We start from the raw sequence: 18,533 nt of genomic DNA, 5'->3' as shown, positions 1-18,533 counted from the left end.
GCATATTGTGTACACTGATGCGAAATAAATGGTTGGAGGCGATTAACCAAATCATCAAATCTACCTGCCGACATCTGAAAATATTTGAAATGCATTTCCTCGTCCATGTCCCTCAGTGGCCGGACAAGCACAGAAAATTCATCCTCCTTCTGCCTCAATCCGTCCAATGGTCGTACACACCATCTCCTCCGACGTCTTCTCTCTTTTCTGCGTTGCAGTAATTTCAATAAAACCCTTGTTCAACATTTATTAGCTCCAACTCCAACATGATGTGCTCAGTCGCCACACAAAGAAACTCTACACAGTGGCATAGAAACCCCACCGCCAACTAGCGTTTTGGCAGTGAATTGCAGAGCGACGCAGGCACACCAACGCACAGGTATAAATGCTCACAACGGCGCAGGCCACTTACAAAGGCTTCCGCATAGGCTACTACACAGAAGTATAAATCAGCCTTAAGAGAGATTCCAATCTGAAGATTTTTGATCAATGGTAATGTTGAAATATTAGCATTAATAGTTACAATCTTTCAATAGCAAAAAAAACAAAATCCCTTCCTGCCATTTAGGGCACCACCTTGTGTTGACATTTAAAATGGCACTTACTCACTTTCACAACAAAGACGAGAGTTCTGGATTTCCTGGGAAATATTTGCATTGTTTAAAATGGAAGAATTTATGTAACTGGAGCTACAGCTGCATCATCTTCGGCTCATATGGGAGATAGGAACTACAGGTAGGTAGTCATCCTTAAATTGCAGGAGACAGTTAACCAGGTAACTGTCAGGAGAGGGAATGAGAATGGGCAGCCAGTGCAGAGTACCCCTGTGGCCATTCTCCTCAGTAATAAGTATACCGCTTTGCATGCTGTTGAGGGGGTCTTATGGTTTTCTAGGTTTTTGAAACACAAACTACTTGCAGGGCACACTGGCACTATATGGGGGTGGGAACTAGAGTGAAAGGACTCAGGAAAGGATGGATTGTAAAAAAGTAAAGATAGCGTGCAGTCACATTGTCAGGAAGGGCAGGCAAGTGATGGGACTTAGTTGCAGCTGAGCATCAAATCAATAGGAATGCAGAATCGGAAAGGACAGCAAGTACAGTACTCAAAATGTCGTATCTAAATGCACATAGTATACAAGAAATAAGGTGGATGATTTTGTGGCAATATTACAGATTACCAGGTATGATGTTGTGGCTATCACTGAATCGTAGCTGAAAGATGGTTATAGTTGGGAGCTGAATGTCCCAGGTTACACGTTGTATCGGGAGGGATAGGAAGGTAGGCAGAGGGGGTGGTGTGGCTCTGCTGGTAAAGAATGGCATCAAATCAGTAGAAAGGTGTGACATAGGATCAGAAGATGTTACTGCAAGGGTAAAAGGACGTTGATGGCAGTTACATACATGCCCCCCAACAGTGGCAGGTAGGTGGACCACAGGTTACAGCAGGAAATAGAAAAGGCGAGTCAAAAGGGCAATGTTATGGTAGTCATGGGAGATTTTAACATGCAGGTCAATTGGGAAAATCAGGTTGGTAATGGATCTCAAGAGAGTGAGTTTTTTTGAATGCCTAAGAGATAGCTTTTTAGAGCAGTTTGTTGTTGAGCCTACTAGGGGATCAGCTATACTGGATTGGGTGTTATGTAAAGAACCGGAGGTGGTTAGGAAGCTTAAGGTAAAAGAACCCTTAGGAACCAGTGATCACAATATGATTGTGTTCAACTTGAAATCTGATAGGGAGAAAGTAAATTCTGATATAGCAGTATTTCAGCGAAGTAAGGGAAATTACAGTGGTATGAGAGAGGAGTTGGCCAAAGTAAATTGGAAGGAGCTACTGGCAGGGATGTCAGCAGAGCAGTAATGGTGTGCGTTTCTGGGGAAAATGAGGAAGGTGCAGGACATGTGCATTCCAAAAATGAAGAAATACTCAAATGGTAAAATAGTACAACCATGACTAGCAAGGCAAGTCAAAGCTATTGTAAAAGCAAAAGAAAGGGCATACAATAAAGCAAAATTAATGGGAAGACAGAGGATTGGGAAGTTTTTAAAAACCTACAGAGAGCAACTAAAAAAATCATTAGAAGAGAAAAGATGAAATATGAAAGCAAGCTAGCAAATAATATTAAAGTGGATTGTAAAAGTTCTTTCAAGTATGTTAAAAATAACAGAGAAATGAGAGTGGACATAGGACCACTAGAAAATGAGGCAGGAGAAGTAATAATGGGGGACAAGGAGATGGCTGATGAACTAAATGAGTGTTTTGCATCAGTCTTCACTGTGGAAGACGCTAGCAGTGTGCCTGATGTCGTAGTGTGTGAATGAAGAGAAATGGGTGCAGTTACTATCACATAAGAAAAGGTGCTCAAAAAGCTGGAAGACCTAAAGGTACACAAGTCATCTGGACCAGAGGAACTGTAGCCTAGGGTTCTGAAAGAGGTAGCATTAGAGATTGTGGGGTGGCATTAGAAATGATCTTTCAAAAATCATTGGACTCTGACATGGTGCCAGAGGATTGGAAAATTGCAAATGTAAAATCCACTCTTTAAGAAAGGAGGAAGGCAGCAGAAAGGAAATTATAGACCAGTTATCCTGACCACAGAGGTTGGGAAGATGTTAGAGTCAATTGTTATGGATGAGGTGATGGAGTACTTGGTGACACAGGACAAGATAGTACAAAGACAGCATGGTTTCCTTCAGGGAAATTCCTGCCTGATGAACCTGTTGGAATTCTTTGAGATTATACAAGTAGGATAGATAAAGGGGATGCAGTGGATGTTGTGCATTTGGACTTTCAGAAGGCCTCTGACAAGATGCCACACATGAGGCTGCTTACCAATTTAAGAGCCCATGGTAATTCAGGGAAGTTACTGGTATTTCCCTGGGAAAAACAGGGAAGCATTGGTTGATTAGCAGGAGGCAGTGAGTGGAAATAAAAGGATTCTTTTCTGGTTGGCTGCCAGTGACTAGTGGTGTACTGCAGGGGTTGGTGTTGGGACCACTTCTTTTTGTGCTGTATATAAATGATTCAGATTTAGACGATGGAATAGATGGCTTTGTTGCCAAGTTTGCAGTGTTATGTACCCGTGACACGTGACAGTGGTGTATTTGTCACGTGACAGGTGTTGAAGCTATACTGGACTTGAGGTAATGGTCTTGTGATGGTGGAGTGATGTCATTTTCCCCGCCAGTAGATCATGTGACAGTTTTTTTTTTACAGGGTATAAAAGGAGGACCCCTGCCTGTGAGGAGGGGCAGTTCGTGGCTGGATTTGCCATGTTGACTTCATGCCACTGTGTGATTTAATGTTATGACGCAGTTTAGTTGAAAGATGGAGTTTTATTTAATGCCTAAAGTTTAAAAGGTCATTGCCAGCAGTTTCTTTATAATACTGCTAGTTGAGAATCAGTGGAGAGTGAAGATTGGAGTTCGGGAGTTAAAAGATCGAGGAGAATCGATTTCGACGGTGAAACAGGTTCGACCTTCTTTGATCCTCATTCGGAAGGAATTCGTTGACTGTGCCCGTGTTAATCCCTGTGAATAATAGCAGAAAGGATTGGGAACAGTTTTGTAAAGGAAAGGTCAGTGCCCTTAAGCCGTTATATATCATCTTCGTAAAATTCTTCGTGGGAAAAGTAGTTCGACTGGGAATCGAAACAAAACAACGTGAAAGAGAATTTAAATTGTCTTAAAAAGTCTCTCCTTTAATGGACTGTAAGCATTTTGAACTTTTGCAATACTACTTTGAAGAACTGTTTTTGCAACTTCGCTTTAAGAACTGTTTAAGCTTCATTCCTTTAAGAACTATTTAAGCTGCCGCACAGCAGCTGATTTCCGTTTACGTTGGTGATTTGTTTACTTTTGGGGGGTTTGTTTTCAGTGTTTAATAAACGTGTTATTTGTTATAAAAACCCCTGCCTGACTCATATTTATTATTGCTGAATCCGTAACAGCAGATGATATGAAGATTAGTTGAGGAAATAGGTAGGATGCAGAAGGACTTAGACTGAATAGGAGAATGGGCAAGAAAGTGCAAATGAAATATAATGTTGAAAAATGCATGGTCATGCACTTCAGTAGTAGAAATAAATGTGCGGAATATTTTCTAAACGGGGGAAGTCCAGGAATCTGAGATGCAGAGGGACTTACCAGTCCTTGTGCAGAACACCCTGAAGGTTAACTTGCAGGTTGAGTCAGTGGTGAGGAAGGCAAATGGAATGTTAAAAACAGGTCTAGAATACAAGAGCAAGGATGTGATGCTGAGGCTTTATAAGGCACTGGTAAGGCCCCTCACCCTGGTAAAGATGCGCTGGCATTGGAGAGGGTCCAGAGGAGGTTCACAAGGATGATTCCAGGAATGGAAGAATTATCATACGAGGAACGTTTGATGGCTCTGGGTCTGTAATCGCTGGAATTCAGAAGGATGAGGCGGGGTCTCATTGCAACTTTTCGAATGTTGAATGTTGAAAGGCCTAAACAGAGTAGATGTAGAAAGGACGTTTCCCACAGTGGGAGAGTCTAGAACAAGAGGGCACGGCCTCAGAATAGAGGAGCATCCTTTCAAAGCCGAGACGTAGAGAAATTTCTTTAACTAAAGGGTGGTGAATTTGTGGAATTTGTTGCCACATGCAGCTGTGGAGGCTAGGTCATTGGGTGTATTTAAGGTAGAGATTGATAGGTTCTTGATTGGACATGGCACCAAAAGTTACAGAGAGAAGGCTGGGAACTGGGGTTGAGTAGGAGATAGAAAAAAAGGATCAGCCATGATTGAATGGCGGAGCAGACTTGATGGACCAGATGGCCTAATTCTGCTCCTATGTCTTATGGTCTAATATGTGATGCTGAATTTCATCACAAATATCTACCTTCAATGAGAGATATGAACCAACACTTTCAAGGGTATGGTTATATATTACATTTATTGTTAGAAGGCGGCACTCTAGAGTAGGAACAAGTTGAAGAGTTATTAGAGGATCTTTGTTTTGCAAGTGTGAAGTTCAATGCCCTTTCTCTTGTTTGCTTCAGTAAATGAGTTTGCAATGAAGTTCAACTTCCAAATTGCAGACTCAAGCATCTGCTAACTGCATATCAATGACATTGGCTTCAGAGTAAGTGCAATGCATGATGAACAAGATGTACACATTAGAAGGCATCCAACCACCTGGATGATGACAGTCAAAGTGATGGAAAAGATGACAAGAATGCCACCCATTGGCACACATGATAGGTGATGGGGTAAAGAAAGTTAACTCCTACCGAGTCCTCCTGCTGACTAAATACATGGAATACTGTCTTGTTATAATCAAAACCCTGGTTTTCCATTCAACACAAATGAGATCCGGGCATTGGCATGTATAAAAGAATATCATTATCTACGAGAAACATCATCCAGGTCATGACAGATACTGTTGTCTCCTTAGACTGACTAACACCTAATTTGTTTGGTTATCTCCATTAGCCTGACCACAAAACAAATGAAACAGCAGAAATTTTGTTACAAGAAAAACAATTTTGAAGATCTCAAGCCCTGCAAAGATAGCTCTTCTCAAACAGCGATTCACATAGAACCGGACAATTTGAAACCGAAAGGAGCTGCTCTGAAATTCACGATGTCTAGGCATTGACATCTCCACTAGAAACCACCAGGACTGGTTCAATGACAATGACCATGCAGATGCTCACATGCTTAAACACTTAATTAGATAACAAGCTACTATCCACGGCCATCAGCTAGGCGTATTTAAAGCAACCCTTGGTTGCTCCGTCTCATTAATATTAATGTCATTTAAGTGTAGGTAAAGTACCAAACTGACATCTTCTCTTAATGCAGCAACTGTACAAATGTAGGAGATTGCATCTTTGCAAAGCCTTTGATATAATTGCTCTAGAAGGGGGTGATTCTCTTAGTGTGAGCCTTTCCTGTAACGTTATCAAAATTCTTTAATCACAATACCAGTTTCTTGAGGTATTGAGCCTTTGCTGGTTTATTAGAGAGAATCTACGTTCTACACTGAATCCTGAAATACATAGTAAACAGGACATGGGTTAATTTTGTCTACAAGTAAAAATAAAGAATATCCAATACCAACTAAATGTGAAAAGACTGCCCAACTTTCTTTTCAATCCAAAGTCATATATCATCCAGTGATCAATTAATTCAACAAAGAAAAGGACCTCAGCCAAAGATCCTAGTTTATACTTAACCCATAAATTTCCTTAGTCATCACAGGACACTAGTTTAGTTTTTAGTGCGTGAAATTAACAGAATAAAAAAATGCATCATAGTTCACAAGAACCACTGTGAAGTCAGTTAACTAGTTTACTTATTGCTTACTGTAATGATGTAATAAATGTAGTCATATTGAAGGCTGGTATCCTCTCTATTAACTGCTGCTCGATGTACTTCTCTAACAAATCGACCTAAGGAAAAAAGGCATCATTAATTATTTTATAGAAGTAAAAACTAAAAAAACTTGATATCATGTGGGTGGAAACTGACAACTTATGACTTGCAGCCTGAACGTGAATCCTCATTAAGTAGTTAAAGATATCATTGTTCAGCACATTCACATATAATGGAACAAGAAATCATTGCTTTGAAAAACAATGCACAAAAGTAGTATTATTAAAAACAGGTAATTATGGTTGAGAATTCAACTGGCTTTCAAGTTACATTCAAGTTTTTTTAAACATCTATTTTATTAACTATTTATCAATTCATAGAAATGTACAGCACAGACCAGGCCTTTATGGTCACCTTGCTCATGCTGACTGTAGGCCTGAATTCCTCTACTCTTTTCCTATCTGAGTACCAAGTTTCACTTTTAAAGTCCCCATTGCCAAGTCATCTTTATTACAATACTTATTTAAAAAGAACTATACAATAACAATCTTGGATGTTTTTTTAGAATGTTTCAGAAAATTCTAATTGTAGCCTACATCAGCCCAAAACCTGTAAAACTTTGAGGTTCCTATGATACTTAAAATAAACAAGGCAAAGACTCACATATTCTTGGAAAATTGAAGTGTAACTGAGCTTGTTTTCTTCAGTATTCTCAAACTCTAAGTAGTATTTGTCCATAAAATGTCGCTGTAGCACCTGAAATTCCTCACCTGAATGATGAAGGTTAAGAAAGTAGAAATAACATTTTGCAGCATTTTTCATTTATCACGTGCTTTGATAAATTCGAGTTTTTATTTCAAGAATTTCTGTATCTTTGCTTAATGAATCACAGTTGCTTTATGGATGACATGAGGGCCATTAACTTTAGTTTGGGAATTGGCATTTTAAGCTTCTTAGTAAAATTTCAAAAGATACCAATCTTGCAAAGATCATTTGGATATAGACCTTAATGAGTTTGATTAACAATTCATGAGCAACATGCATTTTGAGTAGCATCAGTCAGAATGTTAAAATTTAAAAAAAGGAAAAAGTAGACAGAGGGAAAAATAAGAAACTAAATAAAATCAATTTCCCCCCACAATATTTAAATATAGCAGCTTTATACGATCCATTCTTTTTGAACAAGTTTCTCAGCTATTACAAAGCTGAGAATTACAATAAAAATCAGAGAATTTGCCTTCCAATTGCCATTTTGTTTTTGTTATACTTATTTCAGTAAGGCAGGAGTCTTTCACAAGGCCAGCGTTTAATGCCAATCCCTAATTGTCCTTTAGTAAGTGATAACAAAAACTTACTGAACCACTAGTTTGGGTGAAGACACTCCCATGGTGTATCAGAGGATTTTTAGCCAGTGAAAGTGAAGAGAACCAATACAATTCTAAATAAAGCTAATATGCGACTTTAAGAGGGATTTGCAGATTAAAGTAGCTGTAGCAGTGCACGAGTAGACGGTGCACAATGCAACCACGTGGACATAGTAAATGCTTACGGTGATGGAGGTGTGTAATAACTTGCAGGTAAGAAAAAATGTTATGGCTACAAACTTAAGACTGCGAGACAGCCTAGAACTACAATGATATGCCAAACTAATACAAATGTAAGGAGATAAATATATTATACTGTATTGTGCAAAAATCATAGTTACCCTAGATTTTTAAATACAAATTTTGTTTTAGATATTTACTTCAATGTTCTGCAATGGTGTCAGTAGAAAAGAGCAACTTCAGACTTCTACACATTCATTTTCCAAACAATTAAAGGTGACAGAGAAATTTTTGTTTTTTTTTTAAAAAAGAAAATAACATATTCAGTAATAGACCACTTTTCAAATAAAGACTTGATTAGTTTGTAGGTATATGGCCCAGTGCATGATTAAACAAAGATGAAAACAGCTGCTAATGGTCAGTGACATAACAAAAACTGATGTAGAAGAAATCAAATTGGGTGAAGCATAACCAAACCAAAAGGTGAGGGTGTGGCAGACATGACAGTTTAATCTTCAAATCATCAATTCTTACACCATGGGAAGAATGAGCATAGCAACAAGGCACAAGGTAGTCATTCTACATCAACAAGAACTCTCCCAAGCAAAAACTTTGTAGCAGCCAGGAATTTCGAGACGTGCAGTCCAAGATCTTCAGAAGAAGCATAAAAAAACGGGCAAGGCTGTAGTTGGCCACGGAAAATGAGTGCAGCAGATAAGAGATACACCAAACTAGCGTCCCTTCTAAACTGGAAGTCGCTCAGCACTGTTATCAGTTCTGAACTTCCAGAAACCACTGGAACCCAAGTACACCCTTTCTACAGCACGCAGAAGTGGTCTTCATTGAAGAGTTGCTGCCAAAACATTATTCCTCTGAAGTGGAAACACGCTCAAAAACACAAGGATTGGGGTGACGAACAAATGCTCTGGACTAACAAGTCAAAATTTGAAATTTTTGGCTCAAATAGAAGGCAATTTGTCCATAGGAGAGCTGAAGAGGGCTACATCGATCAGTATCTGGAGCCAATAGTGAAGCAAGCAGAAGTTCCCTGCAAGTTTGGGGCTACAATTCTACAAATGGAGTTGGTGATCTGGTTAGTGCTGAGAAGTTCAAGCAGATTCTCATCTATTACGCAATACCATCAGGGAGGTGTCTGATTGGTCCCAACTTCATTCTACAGCAGGAAAATAACCCTAAACACACAGCCAAGGTCATGAAGAACTAGGAGTTCTACATCAGATGGTATGGCCTCCACAGAGCCCTGACGTCAACATAATTGAGGTTGTGTGGGACTACCTGGAGAGACAGAAGCAAGCAAGAATGCCAAAGTCTACAGAAGAACTATGATAAGTTCTCCAAGATGCTTGGAAAAACCAACCGGTCAGTTTTCTTATAAAACTGCACGACAATGTATCTAAGAGAATGAGTTTTAAAGGCAAAGGGTAGTCACAATAAATATTGATTTGGTTTAGTTTTTTTTTACTGTTTACTGTTCTTCATTATATTTTTTTGAAAGAAACTTCTCATTTCATTATTTTTGAAAGCATCTTTCCTTTACAGAATTTTATTTTCACATTTGACTAAGACTTTTGCACTGCACTGTAAAAACAATAATTCAGAGTAAATAGACGTGAACCTGTTAGCATCTTCAATTCAAATTTTGAAATTGAGATCTAGATGGTACAAACCAACTTTTATAATATCGTCTCCACCTACCCATAATAATATCTTCTATGTGCCCAATGACTGCATCAAACTCAGCATCAACATCAGATGAACTGGATAAGAGATTACAACAAGTTTAATTGTAATTCATGCATCATTATACAATAACACAATTTGTTAAAATGTATATCCATTTTTCAGCAAAAGGGAGGAATCATACCTCCTCCTATTGCTTGGTACTTTCTGTGACTCTGCCAAACTGCATTAGTTAAAGAAGGATATTTCTGTGAGCTCCTCGGAAACCCTTAAAATCCTGGCTGTTTGAGACACATTATCCATGTGTAGCTTAAGGAAGTTTGAGTAGTTCATTCAATTTAATCATCTAATTTTTGGGCTCTGATATTTATTGGACTTACATTATAATATGATAGAATTGTATCTTTAGCCAGGGGTGGTGAATCGGTAGAAGTCATTACCACAGATGGCTGTGATTGGGTGTATTTAAAGCAGTGGTTGATATGTTCTTGATTAGTGAAGGTGTCAAAGGTTACAGGAAGAAGGCAGGAAAATGGGGTTGAGGGGGAAAATAAATCAGCCATGATTAAAAGGTGGAGCAGACACAAAGGACTGAATGGCCTAATTCTGTTCTGATGTCTTATTGTCACTATTCCTTAGAAAGGAGACAGATACAATGCGGTAATTATCAAGTTTCACATTAGACAGCTCACTGGCATGCTTTGTTAGCATCTTTCTACATTTTGCCTGGGAATATTCCCACGGGGTAGCATAGTAACAAAGCGATTAATGCAACACTTTACAGGGTTAGCTGTAAGACTGGGGTTCAATTTCTGCTGCTGTCAATAAGGAGGTAGAACATTCTCACCATTACTGTATAGGTTTCCTCCGGGTGCTACAGTTAGCTCCCACATTCCAAAGACATACCGTCATGGTTAGTGAATTGTGGGCATGCTATGTTGGCATTGGAAGCGTTATAACATTTGCAGGCTGCCTAGGATAATTATCACTGATTTGACGCAAAATTATGCACTTCACTGTATATTTTGATGTACGTGACAAATCTAATCTTTAAAAAAATCTTTTCCAAAACTTCTCATGCTATCCATCTTCACCAAATACAATTAAATTCTATTACTTCCTTCTCAGTGCTCCCAAATACCAACTATCCCTTTCCCAGTGTTCTACCAAAATGGCATGTTTTCCTCGACTCTTGCATTCCCAAAGATTTCAATGTTAAATGAACCATGTACTCAAATCTCAGACAACCTCATACTTTGAATTTCCTAAACTTATTTCCTATATTTTGATGCATTTTGCCATTCATGCTGAATCTTAAAAACAGTGCAGTTTAAAATCAACCCTAAATAATTATCAGCAATTTCAGGCCAAAATTAAATGATTGCAAACAAATCATAAGAGTGTTAGCAGTAAAGTATTTTGACATAAACTCACTGAAAGTCTTATAAAAAAAGACACAGGAGGTCTTTTGGTGTATCAGACTCATCCAAACACTCCCCAGTTCTCTGCCCTCTTTAAAAGTCTCGTGAATCCTTTTCGAAAATCATCATTAAAATTTACTTTGAAAAGCACCAGTTGTTCTCAACCCTCCACTTGACAAGAACCTCCATCTCCAAAATAATTATGAATCTGCCCTTTTCCTCTTTTCCTAGAAGATGAGCTCAAGAAATGCAAACAAAATTCCAGATAAGCTTGAGAAAGAAATTCTACTTCCTGTATCCTGTTCCAATATTTGTAAGGGAAGGATCTAGTATGGATTTATAACTTCTCTCCTAACACCTTCACAGCCTTTTGTATGCCCATCCTACCAGAGCCCCCAGTTCTCTCTTCCCAAATCTACTGTAAAATGTAATCAGAACAATACATGATAATCAAATAACCACTAGTGTCTATTGCTATTAAAAAAAATTCTAAAATTCTCTGAATTCAGAATTCATAACATGCTATAAACCTAGCAGAATGACTTATAGGCTCACATATTATTACTTACATAGATATGGCAAGATTTTCAACTTCTGTATCTTCCATTTCTACTACTCGATCTCCAGTACCAAAAAGAACTATAGGAACAAAGAAATATCAGAGTGCAACTTGCTCATTTTCTGTATATTCTTCAGCAAAAGACATGGAATGATGCAATGTCAGAAAAATTCAAATTTAATTGCTGGGATACACAAACTTCACTCTAACCACTATGGCGGATCAGATTAGCTAAGAATTAAAAGCAGACTTCTTTTTAAATGTCACCAAGAGCCTTCATTGGGAAAGGAACCTGGTCGGGTGTCAGATCTCTCAGTGGGAGAGCATTTTGGAGACAGTGATCATAATTCTATCTTCTTTACCATAGCATTGGAGAGAGATAGGAACAGACAAGTTAGAAAAGCATTTAATTGCAGTAAGGGGAATTATGAGGCTATCAGGCAGGAAATTGGAAGCTTAAGTTGGAAACAGATGTTCTCAAGGAAAAGTACGGAAGAAATGTGGCAAATGTTCAGGGAATATTTGTGTGAAGTTCTGCATAGGTACGTTCCAATGAGACAGGGAAGTTATGGTAGGGTGCAGGAACCGTGGTGTACAAAGGCTATAATAAATCTGGTCAAGAAGAAAAGAAAAGCTTACAAAAGGTTCAGAGAGCTAGGTAATGTTAGAGATCTAGAAGATTATAAGGCTAACAGGAAGGAGCAGGAGGTTAAGACATGAAAGAATAGGACCTATCAAATGTGACAGTAGGAAAGTGTGTATGGAACTGGACGAAATAGCAGAGGTACTTAATGGATATTTTACTTCAGTATTCACTGTGGAAAAGGATCTTGGTGTTTGTAGTGACGACTTGCAGCAGATTGAAAAGCTTCAGCATGTAGATATTAAGAAAGAGGACGTACTGGAGCTTTTGGAAAGCTTCAACTTGGATAATTCGCCGGGCCCAGATGATATGTACCCCAGGCTACTGTGGGAGATTGCTGAGCCTCTGGCAATGATCAATAGGGACGGGAGAGGATGGAGGGTTGCGGATGTTATTCCTTTATTCAAGAAAGGGAGTAGAGATAGACTAGGAAATTATAGACCAGTGAGTCTTACCTCAGTGGTTGGTAAGTTGATGGAGAAGATCCTGAGAGACAGGATTTATGAACATTTGGAGTGGTATAATATGATTAGGAATAGTCAGCATGGCTTTGTCAAGGGCAGGTCGTGCCTTACGAGCCTGATTGAATTTTTTGAGGATGTGACTAAACACATTGATGAAGGAAGAGTTGTAGACATAGTATATATGGATTTCAGCGAGGCATTTGATAAGGTACCCCATGCAAGGCTTATTGAGAAAGTAAGAAGGCATGGGATCCAAGGGGACCTTGCTTTGTGGATCCAGAACTGGCTTGACCACATAAGGCAAAGAGTAGTTGTAGATGAGTCATATTCTGCATGAAGGTCGGTCACCAGTGGGGTGCCTCAGGGATCTGTTCTGGGACCCCTTCTCTTCGTGATTTTTATAAATGAGCTGGATGAAGAAGTGGAGGGATGGGTTAGTAAGTTTGCTGATGATACTAAGGTTGGAGGTGTTGTGGATAGTGTGGAGGACTGTCAGAGGTTACAGCGGGACATTGATAGGATGCAAAACTGGGCTGAGAAGTGGCAGATGGAGTTCACCCCAGATAAGTGTGAGGTGATTCATTTTGGTAGGTCAAATATGATGGCAGAATATAGTAACAATGGTAAGACTCTTGGCAGGGAGGAGAATCAGAGGGATCTTGGGGTTCGAGTCCACAGGACACTCAAAGCAGCTGTGCAGGTTGACTGTGTGGTTAAGAACACAAATGGTGTATTGGCCTTCATCAATTGTGGAATTGAATTTAGGAGTCGAAAGGTAATGTTGCAGCTATATAGGACCCTGGTCAGATCCCACTTAGAGTACTGTGCTGTTTTGGTCGCCTCACTACAGAAAGGATGTGGAAGCCATAGAAAAGGTGCAGAGGAGATTTACAAGGATATTGCCTGGATTAGGGAGCATGTCTAATGAGGATAGGTTGAGTGAACTCAGCCTCTTCTCCTTGGAGCGACAGAGGATGAGAGGTGACCTAACAGAGGTGTGTAAGATGTTGAGAGGTATTGTGTGGCTAGTCAGAGGCTTTTTCCCCCAGGGCTGAAATGGTTACCACAAGAGGACACAGGTTTAAGGTGCTGGGGAGTAGGTACAGAGGAGATGTCTGGGCTAAGTTTTTTACTCAGAGTGGTGAGTGCGTGGAATGGGCTGCTGGCAAAGGTGGTGGAGGCGGATACGATAGGGTGTTTTAAGAGACTTTTGGATCGGTACATAGAGCTTAGAAAAATAGAGGGCTATAGGTAAGCCTTGTAATTTCTAGGGTGGGGACATGTTTGGCACAACATTGTGGGCTGAAGGGCCTGTATTGTGCTGTAGGGTTTCTATGTTTCTATCATATCCATCAAACCTGGCAGATTATATGGATATTTGTGTGTCTATTAACACACTTACTGTATACTTACTAGTTGCCATAGGCAAAAAGCATTTTATAAAGAAACTTGGGGGCTGTTGTACATGTTTCATTAGATGCTAAAGGTTGCATGGAGTCTGAATTGGCTACTAGCTTCAGAATGTCAGTGTTTATTCATTTGAGTAATTAGCTACTTTTAAAATGAAAAAAATGTCATGGCTGATGTAATCAACCTCTGGTAATAACAACGATAAACATAAAGTACTATGTTTTCTCTCTTGTACTGACCCTGTATTGGGAAATGAGCCTAGCCAGGTGATTGAAGTTTCCATGGAGAACCTTTTGGGAAAAGTGATATCTTTAAATTTTAAAATAGTTATGGATACAACTGAGTCTGGACTTCAGCAGAAATTGGTAAATTGGTGGAAAGCCAAATGCCACAGTATTAGGCAAGAGCAGTGGAGTGTAGACTGGGAGTTATTGTTATTGTCATCTTGAGGAAGACGAGGAGGCAATGCTTGGGAACCTTGGATGACAGGCGATATTTTCAATTTAATCAAATGGAAAAAGAAAACCTATGCAAGTTTAGAAAATTGAAATTGGACAAGGCCCTTCAGGAACATAAATGAAGCAGGAAAGAATTTAAACAGTGAATCAGGAGGGTTCAAACAGGTCATAAAATGTCCTTGGCACATTGGATTAAAGAGAATCCAAAGCATTTTATGCATACATTAAAAACAAGAGGGTAGGACAACAAAGGACTTCAGAGGGGATTTACGCTGAGAGTCAGATAGTGCATCAGTATTCACCAGGGAGAGGGATATGGAAATATGCTGATATTCTAGGGAATGTTGATATCAAGTTACTGGAGCCTAAATGGATCTATTCCAGGTTATTGACAAAGAGAGTGGATTGGTGGGGCATTGACAGAGATCATTATATCCTCTTTAGCCCCAAATAAGGTTCCAGAGCAGTAGATAATAGCCAATGCTGTTCCTTTGGTTCAGAAGGGCAGTAAGAACAAATCAGAAATTCTAGGCTAGTGAGACTTACATCAGTGGTAGGATCTATTCACATTTGAAAGATGATGGACTTTATAGGGATAGTCAGCATGGCGTTTTGAGCTGGAGTGCTATAGGTGCTAAAAACTTAATTGATGCTTTGAGGTGACAAAGATAACTGATGAGGTTAGGCCAGTGGATGTTGTCTACGTGGACTTTACTAAAGCATTCAACAAGGTCCCTCATGGTAGACTGATCCAGAAGATTAGGGCACATAGGATCCCTGGAGAAGTGATTTGACAATAAAATAAAGGGTGGAAGGGTGTTATTCTAACTGGAAGTCTACAATCAGAAGTATTACACAGGGATCATTGCTAGGCCTCTATTGTTCGTGATATACATAAATGACTTGGTGGGCCAATGAGTTAATGTGTAACCCCAATGGGTGAAGTTCCGGGCAGTGAGGAAGGTTATCGAAGGATACACTAGGGTATAGATCAATTAGTAATATTGATGGAGAAATGGCAGATGGAGTTCAATCTGGACAAATATGAACTGTTGCACTTCGGGAGGTTAAATTCAAGGGGAAGTATACAGTAAATTAAAGGCCCTTAGAAGTATTGACATACAGAGGTGAAATTCCACAGCTTCCTAAAAGTGGCAACACAAGTAGATAGGGTTGTAAAGAAGGCATATGGAATACTTGCCTTTATTGGTCAGGGCAATTATTAACAAAAGTTACACACAGCTGTATAAAACTTCGGGTAGGTTACATTCATTGCAGTTCCGGTTATCGCAGTGCAGGAAGAATGTAGAGGCTTTGAAGGGGATGTAAAAGAGATTCACCAGGACAGTGTCTGGATTAAAGAGCATGAGCTCTAACGAGAGGTTGGACAAAGTTGTACTATTTTCTCTGGAGCACTGTTAGGTGAGGGGGCGACCTGATACAAGTATGTAAATTTAGGAGAAGCACAGATAGGGTAGACAGTCTTTTTCCAAAGGTGGAAATAAATACTAGATGGCATAGACATAAAGAGAGAGGGGGAAAGTTTAAAGAGGTTTCTGGGGAAAGTATTTTCTTTAGTGATAAATAACTGGAATGAGCTGTCAAGGGAGATGGTGGAAGCCAGGTATGAAACCAACACTTGAAGGGTATTTAGACAGGCATATGAATGCACTGAAGGACGGATGAGATTTGTTTAAACTGGCATCATGATTGGCACAGACACTGGGGGCCCAAGGGCCTGTTCTGTATTCTATCTTCATGCTCGAGTACAGTATTTTGCATAATCCATTATTCCTCATGTATTACCTTACTCTCAGAGGTATTAGGTTCAACTGCTAATTCAAATAAAATCTGCCAGCACAGCAGTGATCAGGTATCAAGCAGCAAGATAGCATTTAATCATGATTTATCATAGGAGCATTGTTTATTTATTATTTTATCTTTTGTATTTGCACAGTTTGTCTTTTGCACATTGGTTGTTTGTCCAACCTGTTGGTTGCAGTTGTTTATTGATCCTATTATGGTCCTCAGGTTTAATGAGTATGCCCTCAAGAAAACAAATCTCAAGCTTGTATATGGTGACATATATGTACTTAGATAATAGATTTATTTTCAACTTTGAATAACAAATTACAAGGCTCAAGTGAAAATGCTTGGATTGCAAAAGATGCCAGGCTTACTTTAGAGCCAGTACTACCACCTCTGATTCAAAGTCTTACCATCAAGTTTAGTTCTGGCAAATTCAGCACAATTTAGCTGGACATGGAGAACCTTGAATGTATTAATCAGAAACGTACAAAAGCTCAACAGAAATGATGAAAGACACATATCACCTCCCAGACTACTCATTTGCCTGACCTATCAAGCACCTCCTGCCCCTCAAGCCGAGGAGCCTACACATTCCACACGTGGTTGTTGGCCATCTCAAATCCAACAGAACTAGAATGGAAGCAAATCATCCTCATTAACGAGGGACTCAAGAATCTGACAGGACATCAACACAGATCATTGTAAAAGATTATACTCCACTGCTAATGAATTTGCCAACATTTCATTTTCAAAAGATCAGCACAGCGGTTCCTATAGAATCCTGTTCATTTATTTCATTCCTCTTTGTGGGGAAACTTGCAGAAGTAAATTGACAGCTATAATTTTCTTACACCAGTGTAACAGCAGAACTGCAAAAGAACTAAAATGCCAACAAAACATGCTAATAAAAATTGAAAATAAAGATTTGTATTATTGGTTACAGCAACCACATACACACAAAATCAGAACTTTGTTTTAAATATCCACATCACAGCTATACACTAAATTGTAAAACACCCCAACCTTGGGGAAAGCCTTGAAATTATTGAGAGAATTGCAAGGCTGTTTTAACATCGTGTTCTGCCAACACCATTACCGGGCGCAAGGCGCTCGTTCCTACCCAGGAGGGGAGGGGGGACGGTCCGGGCGCAGAGGGCTTGTTGCTACCCGAGAGGGGAGGCGGTCGAGGGCTGAGTGATCGTCCCCACCTGAGTGGAAGGGGGTGGTTGACGTGGGGAGAGGATGGTGGGGTGAAGGCCAACGGTCCGGCGCACGGCGCTCGTCCCCACCTGGCGACGTCCAGGCCATTGTTGAAGGGCTCCTCTCCACAGCAACGGAAGTACCGGTCCCACCCGCCCACTGTCCGCGCTGCAACGGCGGCCCTGCCGCTGGTTCCGAGCTCAGACTGCAGGCTGAAAATACAACAGTCAAGCTCCTACAGACCCAGAGCGACAGCGGCGGCCATCCGCTCGCTTTGTGTTCGTGGCGATACTTACCCGAAGCTGCTTTATGGCCGGCTGTTACCACGCCGCTGGCAATCCGCAAGCCGTTAAGCTGTTGCACTGTTCGAGCTCAACCCAGGCTGCACCGGGCCGGGGGGAAGGGAGGGAAAAAAGGGGTAATCGGAATTGGTTTATTATTGTCACATGTACCAATATACTGTACAGTGCAAAGCCTGTCTGTGAAATGTTATTCATACTGATCGAATCATTGGTGCATTGAGGCAGTACAAAACAATAAAATAATGCGGAATAAAGTGCAAGGGTGACGAAGATAAATAAGGGCAGACTGAGGGCATAAAGATGGGGAGGAGGGTGCCAGGAGACCGAGCGCTGGGGAAGAGGGTTTGAGAGAGTAGGTGGAGCTTGGGGGAAGTGTCGGAGGGTCATGAGGAGTGGTGTAGTTAAAGAGTTGATAAGATAGGAGGGGGCGATGAGGAGTGCAGGTGATGCCTGGCATCTGGGCGTCATGCACACTTCCCATCTTCGGCACCCACATTTCTCAGACTGCTTTCCTGTTTAACCCATGAAGCATCCAAGTAACTGCCACTTTTAAAATGCTGAAGGTATTATTTCTTTTCCAAGCTGCAGAATCATGAATGAGCAAAATAATTTTCAGTATCCTGTCTGATGCCATCTACACACTCCACCAAATAATATACTCAGTATGTTTATCACATTTCTAA

The 18,533-nt window shown here is 40.1% G+C and overlaps 1 protein-coding gene across 4 annotated transcripts in view; it reads right to left on the bottom strand.

Annotated features, from left to right (window-relative positions):
• Positions 1-18,533, bottom strand: part of arl2bp (ADP-ribosylation factor-like 2 binding protein) — a 31,049-nt gene that overhangs the window by 12,434 nt on the left and 82 nt on the right. Inside the window, exons 2-6 of one of the 4 annotated variants that reach the window (XM_073069854.1) lie at positions 17,845-17,930; positions 11,575-11,644; positions 9,600-9,661; positions 7,003-7,109; positions 6,331-6,416 (exon numbers count right to left, since the gene is read on the bottom strand). In XM_073069854.1, the coding sequence (XP_072925955.1) occupies positions 6,331-6,416; positions 7,003-7,109; positions 9,600-9,661; positions 11,575-11,612 (293 nt within the window). In that variant the 5' untranslated portion in view covers positions 11,613-11,644; positions 17,845-17,930. Of the gene's footprint in view, positions 1-6,330; positions 6,417-7,002; positions 7,110-9,599; positions 9,662-11,574; positions 11,645-17,556; positions 17,755-17,844; positions 18,000-18,533 lie in introns of those variants that run through there. The other 3 variants (XM_073069853.1, XM_073069851.1, XM_073069850.1) reach the window with 3 other exon arrangements.

The sequence above is a fragment of the Hemitrygon akajei genome, chromosome 17 (genome assembly GCF_048418815.1).
Source record: "Hemitrygon akajei chromosome 17, sHemAka1.3, whole genome shotgun sequence".
Taxonomy (NCBI): domain Eukaryota; kingdom Metazoa; phylum Chordata; class Chondrichthyes; order Myliobatiformes; family Dasyatidae; genus Hemitrygon; species Hemitrygon akajei.
Note: the sequence above shows the minus strand (reverse complement) of the source record. Positions and strands in the feature narration are given on the sequence as shown.